At 39.9% G+C, this 15,904-nt stretch overlaps 1 protein-coding gene across 3 annotated transcripts in view; it reads right to left on the bottom strand.

Annotated features, from left to right (window-relative positions):
- Positions 1-15,904, bottom strand: part of LOC116332107 (pleckstrin homology domain-containing family A member 5-like) — a 206,549-nt gene that overhangs the window by 94,307 nt on the left and 96,338 nt on the right. For all 3 annotated transcript variants that reach the window (XM_039601253.1, XM_039601249.1, XM_031754966.2), the window contains exon 4: positions 7,278-7,361. In XM_039601253.1, coding sequence (XP_039457187.1) covers positions 7,278-7,361 — 84 coding nt within the window. The remainder of the gene's footprint in view (positions 1-7,277; positions 7,362-15,904) is intronic.

Here is a 15,904-nt window from a genome sequence, read left to right on the forward strand (position 1 = left end):
TAAAACGTTATAAACATGGAAGGCTGGAAACTGGATAGAAATCAGTGACTCATGCATGCATTTGAGACTAAGAAGCCAAGACGGTGCAAGTGTGAGAATCCTGCACAGAACAGTCCATCACAGTGGAGTCCAGCTCATCTACAGCAGCCAGTACAAGTCTGTCTGCCTTGAACAAGAAGCCTCACATACACAGGACGAGTCAACTGGGTCAACTGTTCATGTGTTTGCTCCTGTATTAGCACTTTGGTGACAGCAGGAAGGAAAAACTACCTTTTAACAGGAAGAAACAAAGACACACTGTAGTTGTAAACTATAATTTTTTTGTAGCATTTTAAGAAAGTAAGCATTCAAAATTAGTGTTTTCATCATCTGAGTGGGGAAAGCCGCCCTGTTGTGTTGTGTCCCTCACTTCAGTCAGTAAAGCCACTTTTCCACTTACTCGAGTCAAGTTTGGTTGTTTCCTTTACAGCTGAGTCCCACCTCAACGTGCATGGCAGTGTGTCTTAAAGTCTGCGACACAAACACATTGACGTGGAGGCAGTCGTAAACCTGCTGCTTGGTCTATGGCGTTTTGTCAGACACGGGGAATGCAGTTTTTGTTTTTCTGCAGCCATGTCTCGGGTTTCAACAATGGCGGTTTTGATTTTTGTGATGGAGTCGCTCTTATGACTCACTCTGTGACACCACTGACTGGGCAGTTGGTGGCATGCAGTCAGTGTTGGGCAAGTTACTTTGAAAAAGTAATTCAATTATAGTTACTAGTTACTTCTTCAAAAAAGTAACTGAGTTAGTAACTGAGTTACAATATTCTAAAAGTAATTAATTACTTGGAAAAGTAACTATTGCGTTACTTAAAAAACCCCCACAAAGAACGTTTAACCCTCTGGGGTCCAGGGTATAATTGGCCATTTTTTTTTACTACTCTTGATTTTCCCTCCACATTTTACCTTTAAAAACTATTTACTTTGCCTTGTTTGGTATCATCCTTTTTAGCACAACCTCGCGTGCCTGAATTTACAGTTTTGTTCTCATTTTGTCATACTGTATAACCAGAATTGATCTAAAATCAGACAAAAACCATAAAATCAGAGTAGAAAAAGTTATATTTTTACTGTAGCAACCACAAACATGTTTAATGAATCATATTTCATAACTTCAAATGCAAATATTAATTGTCAATTTTAAAATCCTATGCACAAGTTTTGCAAACAACAAAGTTATTTGCATCCATTTACCTTGATTTTTTAAACAACCATTGTGTTCTGGAGTTTGTACGTGCTTTGTCTCTAGGGGCCACCTCATTGAATCAAGTTTTGCTCAAGCCGGGCTCCACCGCCAGCTAACGAGGCTAGCTGCCAGACCACGCCGGGCTCCACCAACAGCACAGAGGCTAGCTGCCAGGCTACGCCGGGCTCCACTACCAGCTAACGAGGCGAACTGCCAGCCCACACCTGGCTCCACCACCAGCTAACGGGACTAGCTGCCAGGCCACGCCGGGCACCACGACCAGCTAACGAGGCTAACAGCCAGGCCACGCCGGGCTCCACCACCAGCTAACGAGGCGAGCTGCCAGATCACGCCAGGCCAAGCCGGGTACCAACACTAGCCAGCAAGGCTATCTGCCAGGCCACACAGGGCTCCACCACCAGCTAACGAGGCTAGCTGCCAGACCACGCCAGGCTTCACCAACAGCTAACGAGGCTAGCTGCCAGGCCACGCCAGGCTCCACCACCAGCTAACGAGGCTAGCTGCCAGACCACGCCAGGCTCCACCACCAGCTAACGAGGCTAGCTGCCAGGCCACGCCAGGCTCCACCGCCAGCTAACGAGGCTAGCTGCCAGACCACGCCAGGCTCCACCAACAGCTAACGAGGCTAGCTGCCAGGCCACGCCAGGCTCCACCACCAGCTAACGAGGCTAGCTGCCAGACCACGCCAGGCTCCACCAACAGCTAACGAGGCTAGCTGCCAGGCCACGCCGGGTACCAACACTAACCAGCAAGGCTAGCTGGAAGGCCGAGCCTCGCTCCACCAACAGCCAGCGAGGTTGTTGGGCCGGGCTTCGGGCCCCCAAGGGTGCTTCGCAACCAGCGGGCCTTAACGCCGATAAGATGCCGCCTAAGAGGAGCAACGTTAATGAGGAGGAACTGGAGGACATAAAGAAATCCCTAAACTTTATGTCAGAAGAAATAACAACAATTTCAAAACAACAAAAACTGATACTTAATTTAATGGATGATATTAAAGAACTAAGAAGGCAGAGCGAGGAAAAGGACAAGAAGATTGCCATGCTGGAAGGACGGGTGTCAGATCTGGAACAATATTCAAGAGTAAATGATGTGATAGTGACAGGACTGGAAACCAAGCATCAGACATATGCACGGGTAGCAGCATCAGAGAGAGGGGAGCCACCTGAGCAAGAGCTACGCTCTTTGGAAGAGCAGGTAATGGCCTTCTTCAAAAGCAAAGGTATCGAAATAGACAGTAAAAATATTGAGGGATGCCATCCTCTTCCGAGGAAAAACAAAAATCAAATACCTGCCATTATCATTCGTTTTGTTAATAGAAAACAGAAAAAAGAACTGCTCAAGCAAGGAAGAAAGCTAAAAGGTACAAATGTTTATTTAAATGAACACCTAATCAAGAAAAATGCAGATATTGCAAGACAAGCAAGAATATTAAGAAAACAGAAGAAAATACAGTCAACTTGGACGTCAGACTGTAAAATATTCATTAAGTTAAATGGAACACCAGAAGAGGCTAAGGTTCTAGTCATCAAAGAGATGATGGAACTAGAAAAATATAACTGATAAATCAGAATGCAAAGCAGTGCTAAATACAATGGGACCGTCCAAGTGCACAACCAACGCAGATGTCTGACAATTTTCAACTAACAACTCATATAGATATTGAAAATAAGACATTGGTGTATGACAGCAACATAGATCCTGATTGTAATTTCTTTAATAATAAGACAAAGGAATGCAATTATTTTACAAATGAGCAACTTAAAAAGGAAATCAAGGTAGAACAGGGTATAACATTGGTTCACTTTAATAGTCGAAGCTTATATGCAAACTTTCAAGCCATCAAAGACTACATAACACAGTTTGAACAGCCATTCAAGGTGATAGCCATATCGGAGACCTGGATAACTCCTGGGAAAGAAGAAGACTTTAAAATAAACGGATATGAATTCCTTCATGTAGACAGGATCAACAAGAAAGGAGGTGGGGTTGCACTTTACATTGATAAAAACCTAAAGTACGAAAGAATGGGAAGAATGACGACTGTTATTGATGGAGTGATGGAATGTTTAACAGTGGAAATAAGTATGGAAAAAAGGAAAAACCTAATTGTCAGTTGTATATATAGAACACCAGGATCTAAGACTGAGATATTTAAGGATAATATGGAGGACTTATTTACAAATATAAATCAGAAAAGAATTTTTATTTGTGGGGACTTTAATATTGACTTATTGAATCCAAATCATAATAAGAGTACAGAAGAATTTATTGATTCCATGTACAGCATGGGTTTATTTCCACTGATAACAAGACCGACCAGAATAACATCTCATTGTGCAACTCTATTAGATAATATATTTACAAATATAATAGAAGGAAATATAAAAAGTGGGCTGTTAATCAATGATATAAGTGACCATTTACCAGTCTTTGCATCTTATAATTGCCAATATAAAGTGAACAACGATGGACATAAAATTATTTACAAAAGAATAAGAACAGAGAAGACATTAAACTGTCTTAGAAATGAACTTTTAAAGCAAGATTGGAATATTGTATATGAACAAACAGAAGTTAATAAAGCTTATGAAGGATTTTTAAGAACATTTAACACATTACTTGATAAAACTGCCCAGTAATTGAAATCAACAGGAAACACAACTATGCAGGAAGACCATGGATGACTAAAGGACTACAAAATGCCAGCAAAAAAAAAGAATACCCTATATCGAGAATTCATAAAAAGAGAACAATAGAAACTGAAAGGAAGTATAAAACTTACAAAAATAAATTAACTAATATAATGAGATCCTGTAAAAGAGAGTATTACATTAAAAGGTTAGAACACAATAAAGATAACACAAGAGATATATGGAATGTATTAAACAGTATAATCAAGAATGAATCAAGGAATAATGATTACCCTGGGTACTTTATAGAAGGGACAAGAAGTATTAATAACATGGAAGAGATAGTAAATGGCTTTAATAAATTCTTCAGAAACATAGGGCCAAAACTGGCAGAAGAAATAAAGGTTGATGGAATAGAAAGGGACACTGGTGAAAATATTGAAAGGAATAGAAGCTCAATGTTTTTAAGAGCAGTGGAAGAGAAAGAAATTTATGACATAGTTAGAGGACTTAAGAACAAAACCAGTACAGATTGGAATGATATTGATATGGTAACAGTAAAGACAGTTATTGATGGTATTGTAAAACCATTAAAATATATATTCAACTTGTCATTTCAAAAGGGTTTTTCCACAAAAATGAAAGTTGCTAAAGTTATTCCCATTTACAAAACCGGTGAAAGGCATCATTTTACAAACTATAGACCAGTGTCAATACTCTCCCAGTTCTCTAAGATACTGGAAAAACTTTTCATAAAAAGATTTGACAGTTTTGTGGAAAATATGAATTACTGACAGATAGTCAGTATGGGTTCAGAAGCAACAGATCAACAGCTTTGGCATTGATAGATTTAATGGAAAAGATAACGGAATGTATGGATAATAAGAGGTTTGCGCTTAGCGTTTTCTTAGATCTAAAGAAGGCGTTTGATACTGTTAATCATGAAATTCTATTAAAAAAACTGGAAAGGTAATGGGGTTTAGGGGAGTGGTTTTGGAATGGTTAAAAGCTATGTAGGGAATAGGCAACAATATGTACAAATAAATGAATATAAATCTAATCTGATGGATATAGCTTGTGGAGTACCCCAAGGTTCAGTACTGGGTCCAAAATGTTTATTATGTACTTAAATGATATCTGCAGAGTATCGCAGATTTTAAAGTTTGTAATATTTATGGATGACACAAATATAATGTGTTCAGGTGTGGAATTGCCACAGGTTTTGGAGATGATCACACAGGAATTAACAATATTAAAGAAGTGGTTTGATATAAATAAATTATCATTGAATCTAGATAAAACCAAATTTATGTTTTTGGAAACCAAAAGAAAACATCAAAATAGAAATATGTGTTGACAATGTATATTTAGAAAGAGTAAATGAAATAAAATTTCTTGGTGTGATCATTGACCACAAGCTCTGTTGGAAGCCACACATTACTTATGTTCGGGGAATTGGCACGGGGGCATTGCCGTCCTGGGGAAAGCAAAGCATATGTTGGATCAGAAAGCACTGCACATTTTATACTGTGCTTTACTACTGCCGTATATGAGCTGCTGTGTAGAGGTCTGGGGAAACACATACAAAAGTAACACACAAACAATAACTATAATACAGAAAAGGGCCATTAGATTAATAAATAATGTGGGGTACAGGGACCATACAAATGCACTCTTTGTCAAAATGAAAGCTATTAAATTCCAAGACTTGGTGGAGTTTAAAACAGCGCAAATAATGTATAAAGTAAGAAATAAATTGCTTCCAAAAGAAATCTGTAAATTGTTCATAGAAAGAGAAGGTGGGTATAACTTAAGAGGGAAATGGAATTTAAAAATACAAAGTGCTAGAACAACTTTAAGAACTATGTCTATCTCAATTGCAGGAGTTAAATTATGGAACAGTCTAACAGAAGAAATAAAGGAAAGTAAAAACATAAATCAGTTTAAAATAAAATATAAAAACCTAATTTTAAATAACTATAAGAATGAAGAAAACGGGGTTAACCCAGGACGGTAATGTCGCTGGAAATGGTGTTGTGGTTCTTTTTGGGTTTTTTGTTTGTTTTTTTTGGTTTGTTTGTTTTTCCATAACTTGTGTATCTGCAAATATACTCATTCTGTATTTTTCATATGAAAGAAACTATACTGTGGTGGGGCTTGCTTATTTCTTGTTTTTGATTTATTTACGTTTTATTTTGTTTTGCTTTTTTTTTTTTTTAACTTTTGTTTCATATGTTGATTGTTTAATTTAAGACTAAAAGAAAATTAAATGAATGAGAGGTAAAACTTGAGGGGGTAGGGACAAATAAGTAAATACTTCTGCCTACTCCTTTTCAAACAAATAATGAAGTGATATTTTATAATGATTGCGAAGACACATGTTTGAAATGTTCGAAATAAAAATGAACTGAACTATTTACAGAACAATCAGCTGTTCTTCAATAAGATGCCACACAAATTATTTGTGCCACTCCAAAAACATAATTTCTGTCCACTACAAAGGAGAACATCACAGCCTGATACCTGCAGGTCTGACAGCAGCAGGTGTATCACTGCTGTTTCTACCTGGAGACAGCAGTCGCCTCGTTGTTCTGACACACAACACACACTCCAAACACGCTAAACGTCACAAATCTCTCATCTCTCTCTCTCTCTCTCTCTCTCTCGCCGTCACTCCTAAAACTTCCCCTGTTTTGTTTTGTTTTTTGCTCATAAGCAGAGAGTGCTTGCTAGCGCTAACATGACGAAACTATTGAGGAAAAAACGGCGCGTATATCTTGTTTATCATGACTCTGGTTTTACGTGGCCTATCGACACAATTTAAAAACTGGCACCTTGTTGCTTTGTCTTTAAGTGGTCATGTGATTAACTTACCACGACTACTTTATTCTTCCTCAGTCAAACAGCAGCACTCATGCGATTGTTTTGCCCCCTGAGCTCCAGGTGTTGTGCTAGACAGCGATCGTGATTACCGTCCGCGGGAGCGCGCAGCTGCTTAAAGCTGTAGCGTCCAGATTACTTACAGCTAAGTAAGTTAGTAACACCGTTACTTGTAACGCCGTTATTCCCATCACTGCATGCAGTCTACTGACATCACGTTTTCAGACTCAGATCGCTTGGAACCCCGGCACTTGGAACCCCGGCACTGAAAAGAAATACCTGGTACTGGGTAATATCACCTGATGGAAAGCCTTAAACACCGAGCTGAGTCAAGTCTTTATATTCTCAAAACCATTTTTATCCCTACAAAAGGTCACACCATGCATTCACAGTCGGTCACATCTGCACAGCTATAACAGCTGCACCCGTTCCTAACAGTTTCCTTTGACCTTTGAAATCAGCACAGAAATCAGTCGCATTTAATGCTGCGTGTACATGTGACAGTGCAGAGAAACTTACTGTTCATTAACCACAAAGATGCAGTTGTCTTGTGAGGGGAACCCTGACACCGGGTGCTTACAGGTCACCTTTCGCTCATTGTGGCTGCAGAGAGAGAAAAGGCAAAGACAGGAAAACAAAGTGTCAATGAATTCATATAAAATGATTTCAATCTAAGCCTTCAGACCCAGTGGTGACCTGTCCACGGGTACCCTGACCCACCCATCACAGCAAGGATGTGCAGTCACAAATCAAACTTTTCAGCCATCGTTTTATTGATTTGTCACAAGAAAAGGAAAACAGTTCTTTGCAGACACTGACATGCAGAACAACAGCACCACACTTATTTACAGATCTGGAACAGTGTGTGATGCTAAACATCAGCATGATGTCTCGATGCATGCTCAGTCATCCAGGTAAGCAAACCCCAAAGGTTGGTTCTGTTCATCTGGACCTTCTCAGTGGGAGAAACGTTTCATCATCATCAGGTGACTTCTTCAGTCTCAGCTCACTGCAGGATTCCAACATTATAAACCCTTCAGTTAGTGAATAATCTAAAATACAGTTTAATACTTAGTTTACTTGCAGAGAGTTGATTTTTAGTGTGCTGCAGCTTGCTGTCACTTCCAGCTACCAGGGTGGAGTCCTGCTGTGGAGCTTCATCACTTAGCTGGCAGGTCTGGTTAGCACCACAGAAGATAAGTGAGCATAAACACAGTGTGTGTAACTAACAGGTCATTTGAAAATGTTCATATATAGAGGATATCTTACTAACATGGTTAGTACTATCAACCGCCTCTTTGGACCGTGGGCACTTCTACTACAGTCGACAGTGCAGGAGCAGCAGCTGGAGAGCGTCAGGTGTCGAGGAAACAGGATACACTGATGAGAAGGCTACTGGAACAAGACGGCATCAGTGGGCAAGAGAGGAAAACAGGGCGCTGCTGGAATGCTACAACGCAGGTAACTCAGTGGAAGGGGTTACATCTTCGATACCCAGGATCCAGGCTGACGGTGAAACATCTAGTGGTTCAGTGTTTCAACACAGGAAGAAGGAACTGCTGTCACGGCAAGAGACTGACGAGATACAACACGAATGCTACGGAGCCAGGATGATCTCTGTGTGCTGTATAGTACTGTCTCTGCTAAAGTCAGGTTATTTTATTACAAATAATGAAGCCGGTGGTTCATTCATTTCACTGTATGCATCCAATTTCATTTTGTCTATAAAGTGCTGAATCACAGCAACAGTTGCCTCCAATCAATTCATACTGTAAGGTAAAAAACCTACAATACTAATAATAATAATAATAATAATAATAATAATAATAATAATAATGATGATGATGATGATGATGATGATGATGATGATAATAATAGTAATGATGATAACAGGGAGACCAACAGGGCCGTAAATCTCATCAGCGGTATATTCCTGCTGCCTTACAACTCTGGTGTAAACCCCACTGAGTCACAGTCACCGCAGGTGTGGACAACCACAGGAAATGTATGTAATAAAACTAAACAGAATAAGTCTGATTTGATATGAATTTTGGGAAGAAGTCAAACTCGAGTTCCTTGATCCTGTCTCACTGTATTACAGCCAGTTTCTGTCTAACATGATCCATTTCTGACTGATATTCATAATGGACTTTATTTACCTGAAAGGTTTTTGTTATAATCGCACAACAATAACTGGAACAAGACAATCAATAAACGAGAAACTGAAAACTACTTGATGTGATGTGCTTTAACATATCAGGTGACCCTGCTCTCCTGCACTCTTATCCTGAGTCTAGCATTTCCAGCGTGGCCTAAGAGCGGCTCTCTTCCTGTCAACGCTGAGCTGGTTACGATGTTATAGTCACGATGGCCCGAGCCAAGCCTGCCTCTAATCAAAAGAGTCCTGATTTATCTTTTAGTTCTCACGGAGTACCATGACTAGGGATGGGTACCGGTGTCTGACATAAACAGTAGTAACCAGACCGAAAAGCAGCGCACATTTCGGTGCTTTATTTCGGTGCTCTTTTTTTCCTGAGCCAATTCTAGCCAATCATTTTACGTTTCCGAGGATAGTAGGCGGGGCCAGGTACTTACGTTCTTTTAGAGCAGAGCTACAAATTAAAAATGCCCAAGGCGAAGCAGTCAAAAGTCTGGCTGTACTTCACAGCAAAAGATGCAAACTCAGCAGCCTGCAACAAGTGCTTTAAGCTGATACTGTGATACTGTCAAAGGAGGTAACACCTCGAATCTGATGAAACACCTGGCGACGCATAGCGGGTTTTTTTAAAGCCGAGAAATGCGCCGTGTTTGATAGCTTGCTGCGAGACCTCACACCATGCACATCTACTGCGGGTGTGGTGCCTGTTATCGGACCCGGAGTTAGCAACATCCCCCAAAAACCCGAAGAGTAGAGTCCTGGCCCCTAGCCCTGTCAGCGTAGCAGAAATGATGAGGATGATGATGGCAGCAGCAGCCGTTCTCCTCTGCGTGAGTAGCTTCATGTTGTTCGTGTGTAATTTACTTTGAGTAGGCTAACCACATTATTACATTAATGCATGTAAGGTGAACTAGCAAACACCGTCGTAGTTACATGCGGCTGTCTTCTTGTTTGATGGCAGATGCTCCCTTCACCCTGGCCAAAAAGGCTAAAATGACCAAAGAAAAAGTGGAAAACAGTTAAACATGAGAGGTTTTTGGACAAAGTTTGTGTTTTTTCCATTGATTAAGCACCGCTTCCAGCCAAGAGTGAGACCATATATGCCCTATAGCTGCAGAAAAGGCTAAGATTGTTATCTTTTTACAAAAAAAAACAGCTAAACATGAGAGGTTTTTGGACCAATTTTGTTTTCTCCATTCTTTAAGCACCGGTTTGAGCACCGCTTAAGCACCGGCACCGTTTCAAAAGTACCGGTTTGGCACCAGTATCGGATAAAACCTAAACGATACCCATCCCTAACCATGACCTCTAAGTGTCCAACAAGGCTAAGGCTTTCTTGCTCTCTCCTCACTGCCCATATGACAGACCTTCTCCACACATCGCCAATAAGAGTCCATGTAGAAATACATCAGTGTGCCTGGTCATCCAGCCATCATCCTCTTTAACATTTCTCATAGATCAGAATTATGCTTCTCTGTCACGCTCCCTGTGTCCAGTTCTCGGGGGGTACCTGGACACCAGGACTTTCTTGCTGTGAGCTAACAGTGCTAACCACCGCACCATTGTACTGGCCCCATAAGGCATCTTGTAAAGCAAATTATTATAATACAAGAAGCTTGTTTTGCACAGGATATGTTTACTTACTGTCTCAATCCCATTCAAGAACTGTATTAGAGGCTTTTAACTCCACTTCATCCACAGCAAATGAATGTTAAAACGTCTAAATGATTAACATCTAGACAGAGGTTACATGAAAAGACGCACACACACACACACACACACGTCAGCTAATGCATTGTTAGTCCTCGATACAGACAAATGTCCTTTGCTATGTCAAAAGAAGTCACATATTTAACTGTTTATTACATGAAGAAAAAGCTGCTGTGATAAAGAAAGAAGTCTGTCAGCTCGACTCTTTGGACTGAAGCTGTAAGAAACAAAATGACAGTAAAGTTCTGGGAGCGCGGTGCAAAGAAAACAAAACGTTACAGAGGTTTTATCAGAGACCGGGCAGCATTTGTAATTTGGCACAGTTTGTGAAAGTATAGATTTCTTCAGTACTGAGCAGAAGAAATAAGGCTTTTTTGTCAGACACTGAACACAACACACAGTGGTGCGTAACAAGCAAGCGAATAGTGCAGAAGATGGAGACCTTTGATGAAAGCAAAAGTAAGACAATTCATGACAATGTTTTCAACATTCTCCAAATGATAATGAAAAATATTTTACATCTGTAAGTGCATGTTGTTCTGTTTAAATAAAGTTTAATGAAAACAGCTCACCTTGTCTCTGTACTATAGGCTCAGGCTTATAGGCTTGATGTAAGATGGGGAAATATTTCCCATCTAACATCGCAAGATAGCATGGGGAAACATACAAGTACTTAAAATTGCTTACAATATAATTTTGTGTCTTCTTCCCTGTAAAATATCTGAAAGGTGGGCGAGACTAAGAGACTCCATAATACAGCACACGCCTAGAAAATAAAGGGTAGTTATTTCATTGTTTCCTGTAAAAACCTGACTTATTACAGGTAATGACAGAGTACTTACACCTTAGTCGGGGCTCTGTCATAAAACACTAAAAAGCACATAAGACAGTCTAAATGCGCGAGTTCTCGGTGATCCACCCACTCCTGTCTGTCAGACATTATTAATCAGTTTTACTAAATTCAGTCTAAAAATGGTTTTAAAGCAGGAGTGGAATTTTAAATGACAGTGTTGGGGCTGCAATAATTATGGTTTACGACTGCTTTCTGGGTCCTCCGAAGACCCAGAAAGTAAACTCTCGCAGAGGAAGGATATATGAAACTCTCGAGTTTACTTTCTCGAGAGTAAACTGGAGTAAACTCTCAACCATCTCACACTTCTGTTTAATCAGTTTTCTGTTTGACGTATATTCAGCTGTGTGAAAACTATAACTTTAATCTCAGCCAAACCGATTTACTCAGGAGCAAAAAAACACTGAAAAAAGCCAAACAATAACATTTTTAAGTTATCTAAGTGACTTATATATCATGTTTAACCTGAGTAGTGACACACCGCAGGGGTTTGAAAATGATGTGCCGGGAGTTCGCTGTTCTCGCCGGCTATAGTGAGCCTCGACCTCCCGGTCCATTACAATAAAATAATAAAACTTTTAAAATAAAACACTATGTTACTCTGTTTGTGTCGGGGGACCCGATCCTTGGGGTGGACCAATTTTTGGTGCAGCATAGTGTATAGTGTACGCTGTTAAGTGCCAGGAGGATTGCCAGGATTTATACATCGGGGAAACCAAACAACCTCTGGCGAAGCGGATGGCACAACACAGAAGAGCAACCTCATCAGGCCAGGACTCTGCAGTCTATTTACACCTACAGGCCAGTGGACACTCTTCCAACGATGAGGATGTACACATCCTGGACAGGGAAGAACGCTGGTTTGAGCGCGGAGTCAAGGAGGCCATTTACGTGAAAAGGGAAAGACCATCTCTGAATCGAGGAGGGGGCCTAAGGGTACATCTTTCGCCATCTTACAATGCTGTGATTGCAGCCATTCCCCAACTCTCTGTGAATGGTACTCATGGCCATTGATCAGTGGGTTTTGGTCAGTGATTGTTGATCAATCGTCATGAGAATTTGCATAATTATGATTAAGGAACTGACCTCACAGCCCATTGTTCCTTCGCTGGGCTGGTTTCAGTCATTGTGCAAATGTACTGTTTATAAGATTGGGGAAACCTGCAGTCAGCTGAGACTGAAGAAGTCACTTGGATGAGTGACGAAGCGTTTTTCCCACAAAACGCTACGTCCAGATGAACAGAATCAATTTTTGGAGATGTACTTTCCTGGATGATTGAGAATGCATCAAGACGATACAGTAATGTTATGAGTAGAATAATGTATGATTTTCTCTTTGGAGTTATTAAGTAATGTACTGTATTACTTTTAAAGAAAGTGTTCTGTGGAAAGTGTAATACTTTTCTTTTTTTGAGTAATGACCCCACACCGGTCCAACACAAAGAGAAAAAACATCTGACATCTGCACAACATGCAACTCATTTGCACCAATGTAACGTTGTTGCTATGTTGCTTAGTGATGGTGGTAACTCTCAGTACAGAGCGAGTGAGAACCCAATGACAATCGATAAGTAATATCGATAATGGAACAGGAATCGCTACATTTGTATCCGTTCCTAAACAAGATCATTTCATCACAGCCATTGAATGGTGATTGTGAGGTAATTTCCAGCATTTCATTTGCCCCTCAATCTCTTTTCTCCAAGAGGGAGATAATAGAAATAAAGATAATATCAACAGGGACGAATCACGGAAATTGTAGCATTATATTGAATCTTTAAGTATAGTAATAATATTCCAGTTAACAGAAAAAGAGCCACACTGAAGGGGTTTCACTTTACTGGGCCGGTGTGGAAAATTTATGGGGCCGAGAAAGAATACGGTATCACTAATTATGTTTTTTTATTATGGTTTAAGACTATAACACTGAGTCTCCACATTAGCAGTTACAGTCACTGCTGGATGCTCTGCTTTTTAAGTAGACTGAAGCCTTTACTTGGAGCCCAATTTAAATCCAGTTAGTACCACTTAACTACCACTGTTTCCCAGTTCCTCTGCCACCTTGCTTCATTTGTTGAACAATTAAAGCAGAGAGTTGACTGATCTGATTTGACAGTGATATACTGGTGTTTACAGCTGTAAACTGTCTGTGCGATAAATGACTTTGCATATGGAGCAACTTTTCAAGCCACTTTGTTTTTTTGTAAAGCCACGGTATGTCACAATGCTGCACACTTTGTTGTGATAACAAATTGTAATGTAATTGGCCTTAAATACAACAAAAATTCCCACAATTCCTCTTTGTTAAACAGTATTCGTGATCTGCTCAGAGAATCTAATGGAGTTTGGAAGCGTATTTACACACTGAAAAAAACCATTAGGTGAGCAATATTTAACCCTTTAAAAGAAAATGGAAGAAAACGAGCTCATCAGGATGAAACAAACAGACAACCTGCTCCAACTGACAGGAAAGGCAAAAATTACAACAGCAAGTGGGAAAAGGACTTTCCATAGTTGATTTGCGTGCTAAGGCACAGCTGTTATTTTGTCTGTACTGATCAGATGCGGTGAACAAAAAACACCACATTTCATGTTTGTGCTACAAAACTACCAACCTTTGTAGCAGCTGTGCTGTAAGCTAACAAAGTTATGTACTGTGTTAATCCCTGTTGGTTAGGCTCCATCTAAAAATTTCCTGCACATGTCAAAACTTATTTTATGAGTCACTCCCATCATCAAAACTTTCTTTTGATAGAAAAAAACAAAACAAAAAAACACTCACAGGGGTTTTTTCTTCTATCAAAAGGGGTGACAGGACAAAACAGTGAAATGATATATTTACTTTAGAGTGTACTGACTTTGCAAAATCAGCTAGTATTGGTAGCATCTACTATTCCACAACCATAAACATGCTGTTAACTTCAGCATTGGCTTAGCTAAAAGCTACCTGCGGTGATTGGAGCACCAACATCATTCTCCTCTAACTGACTTCGTTGCCATGGTTATGCAGCCCTAACTGAGTTTACAGGAGCTTCTTCAAAATGTGAGAAGGGGCTGACGGACACTTATCACCACAACTTCTATAGTGTAACAGCCGTCCTGTTTGAAACAATCCTGGCTGACTTGATTGGTCCCAACCATGGGATGGACATGTTCCACTAGTGTGCAGGAGTCAAAGGAAGACCGTAACACTGGATATGTGGATTTTTCCATTTTTTCTTTTTCATCATGACAAAAAGGTCCAATGAAATACAACAAGAATAATGGGGTAAGCCGTTAGCCCATTATTCTTCCATCATCCTCAACAAAACAGCAGATGACAGGATCTCTTTTCGATCAGCATTCCTCAAGCTTTTTTGTGTTACAAACCGGTTTATGTCCGACAATATTTTCAGGGACCGGCCTTTAAGGTGTCGTGGATAAATACAACAAAATAAAACCAGTTAAAGAAGATTTATTCATAACAAACCAGAAAAGATCCAGGGAAACCGAGTTCATGATAAAAATGATAAAAACCCTGAGAACCCTGAATTTCAACTCTCACGTCCCGGTACCAAACGACTCACGGACCAGTACCGGTCCGTGGCCCGGGGGTTGGGGACCGCTGTTTTAAAAGAACGGCCTTCATCCCTCCAGCAGAGTTCCAGGAACTAGATGCTCAGGAAAACTAAACTTTTTTGATTTAGTAATGTTCAGCTACTTTATTAAGATGCTTTTTGGTTTTTTTCCTTTAATCTGATAGATTATGCAATTTTTTTTTTTGCTTATAGAAAAAAAAGAAAGATTTTTTTTTTTAATTTTCTAATGCAAAGACAATGAAATGGATTTACCAAGATGAGCAAATAGGAAATAAATAAATGTTTCATTTTTAAAAACAACAATAGTTTTAGACAGTTCTACTTGCTGTAAGATAAATTCTACATTTTAAATCCTTTACATCTAACGTCCACTGTAACAAAAAATAAGGCAGTGCCTAAAGATGAAAATAATATCTGGCTTCGTTTCACACTGATGAATATCCGACACATCCACAGCAAGACTGTGACAACTGGTCCAGTTATTAACATTAGCTGCTCTTATTAACATCACCCAGCTGACATAGAGCACAAAACAGCTCTGAGCCATGATACACTCTCTCTTTCTCTTTGGCAAGTAATCTCAAAAGAAGCCTTGCATTTGAATCTGTGCTGCCCACGAAGAATCTCTCAGCATATGCCACTCTCCATGGCTGATTTCATCATGTCTGTATAACTGGGCTCACTCCACACCTAGCCAAAAACCAAATAAATAAATAAATAAATAAATAAAGATAAATCCAAAATACACCCAAACCCAAAAACAAAAACACAACAGCAATAGCGTCTACAGCGTGTTGACTCACCAGAGGAACAGTATCAGGAGTTAAGGTGACATGGAGAGCAGGAGGAG

Source organism: Oreochromis aureus, linkage group 17 (assembly GCF_013358895.1).
Source record: "Oreochromis aureus strain Israel breed Guangdong linkage group 17, ZZ_aureus, whole genome shotgun sequence".
NCBI classification, from domain to species: Eukaryota; Metazoa; Chordata; class Actinopteri; order Cichliformes; family Cichlidae; genus Oreochromis; species Oreochromis aureus.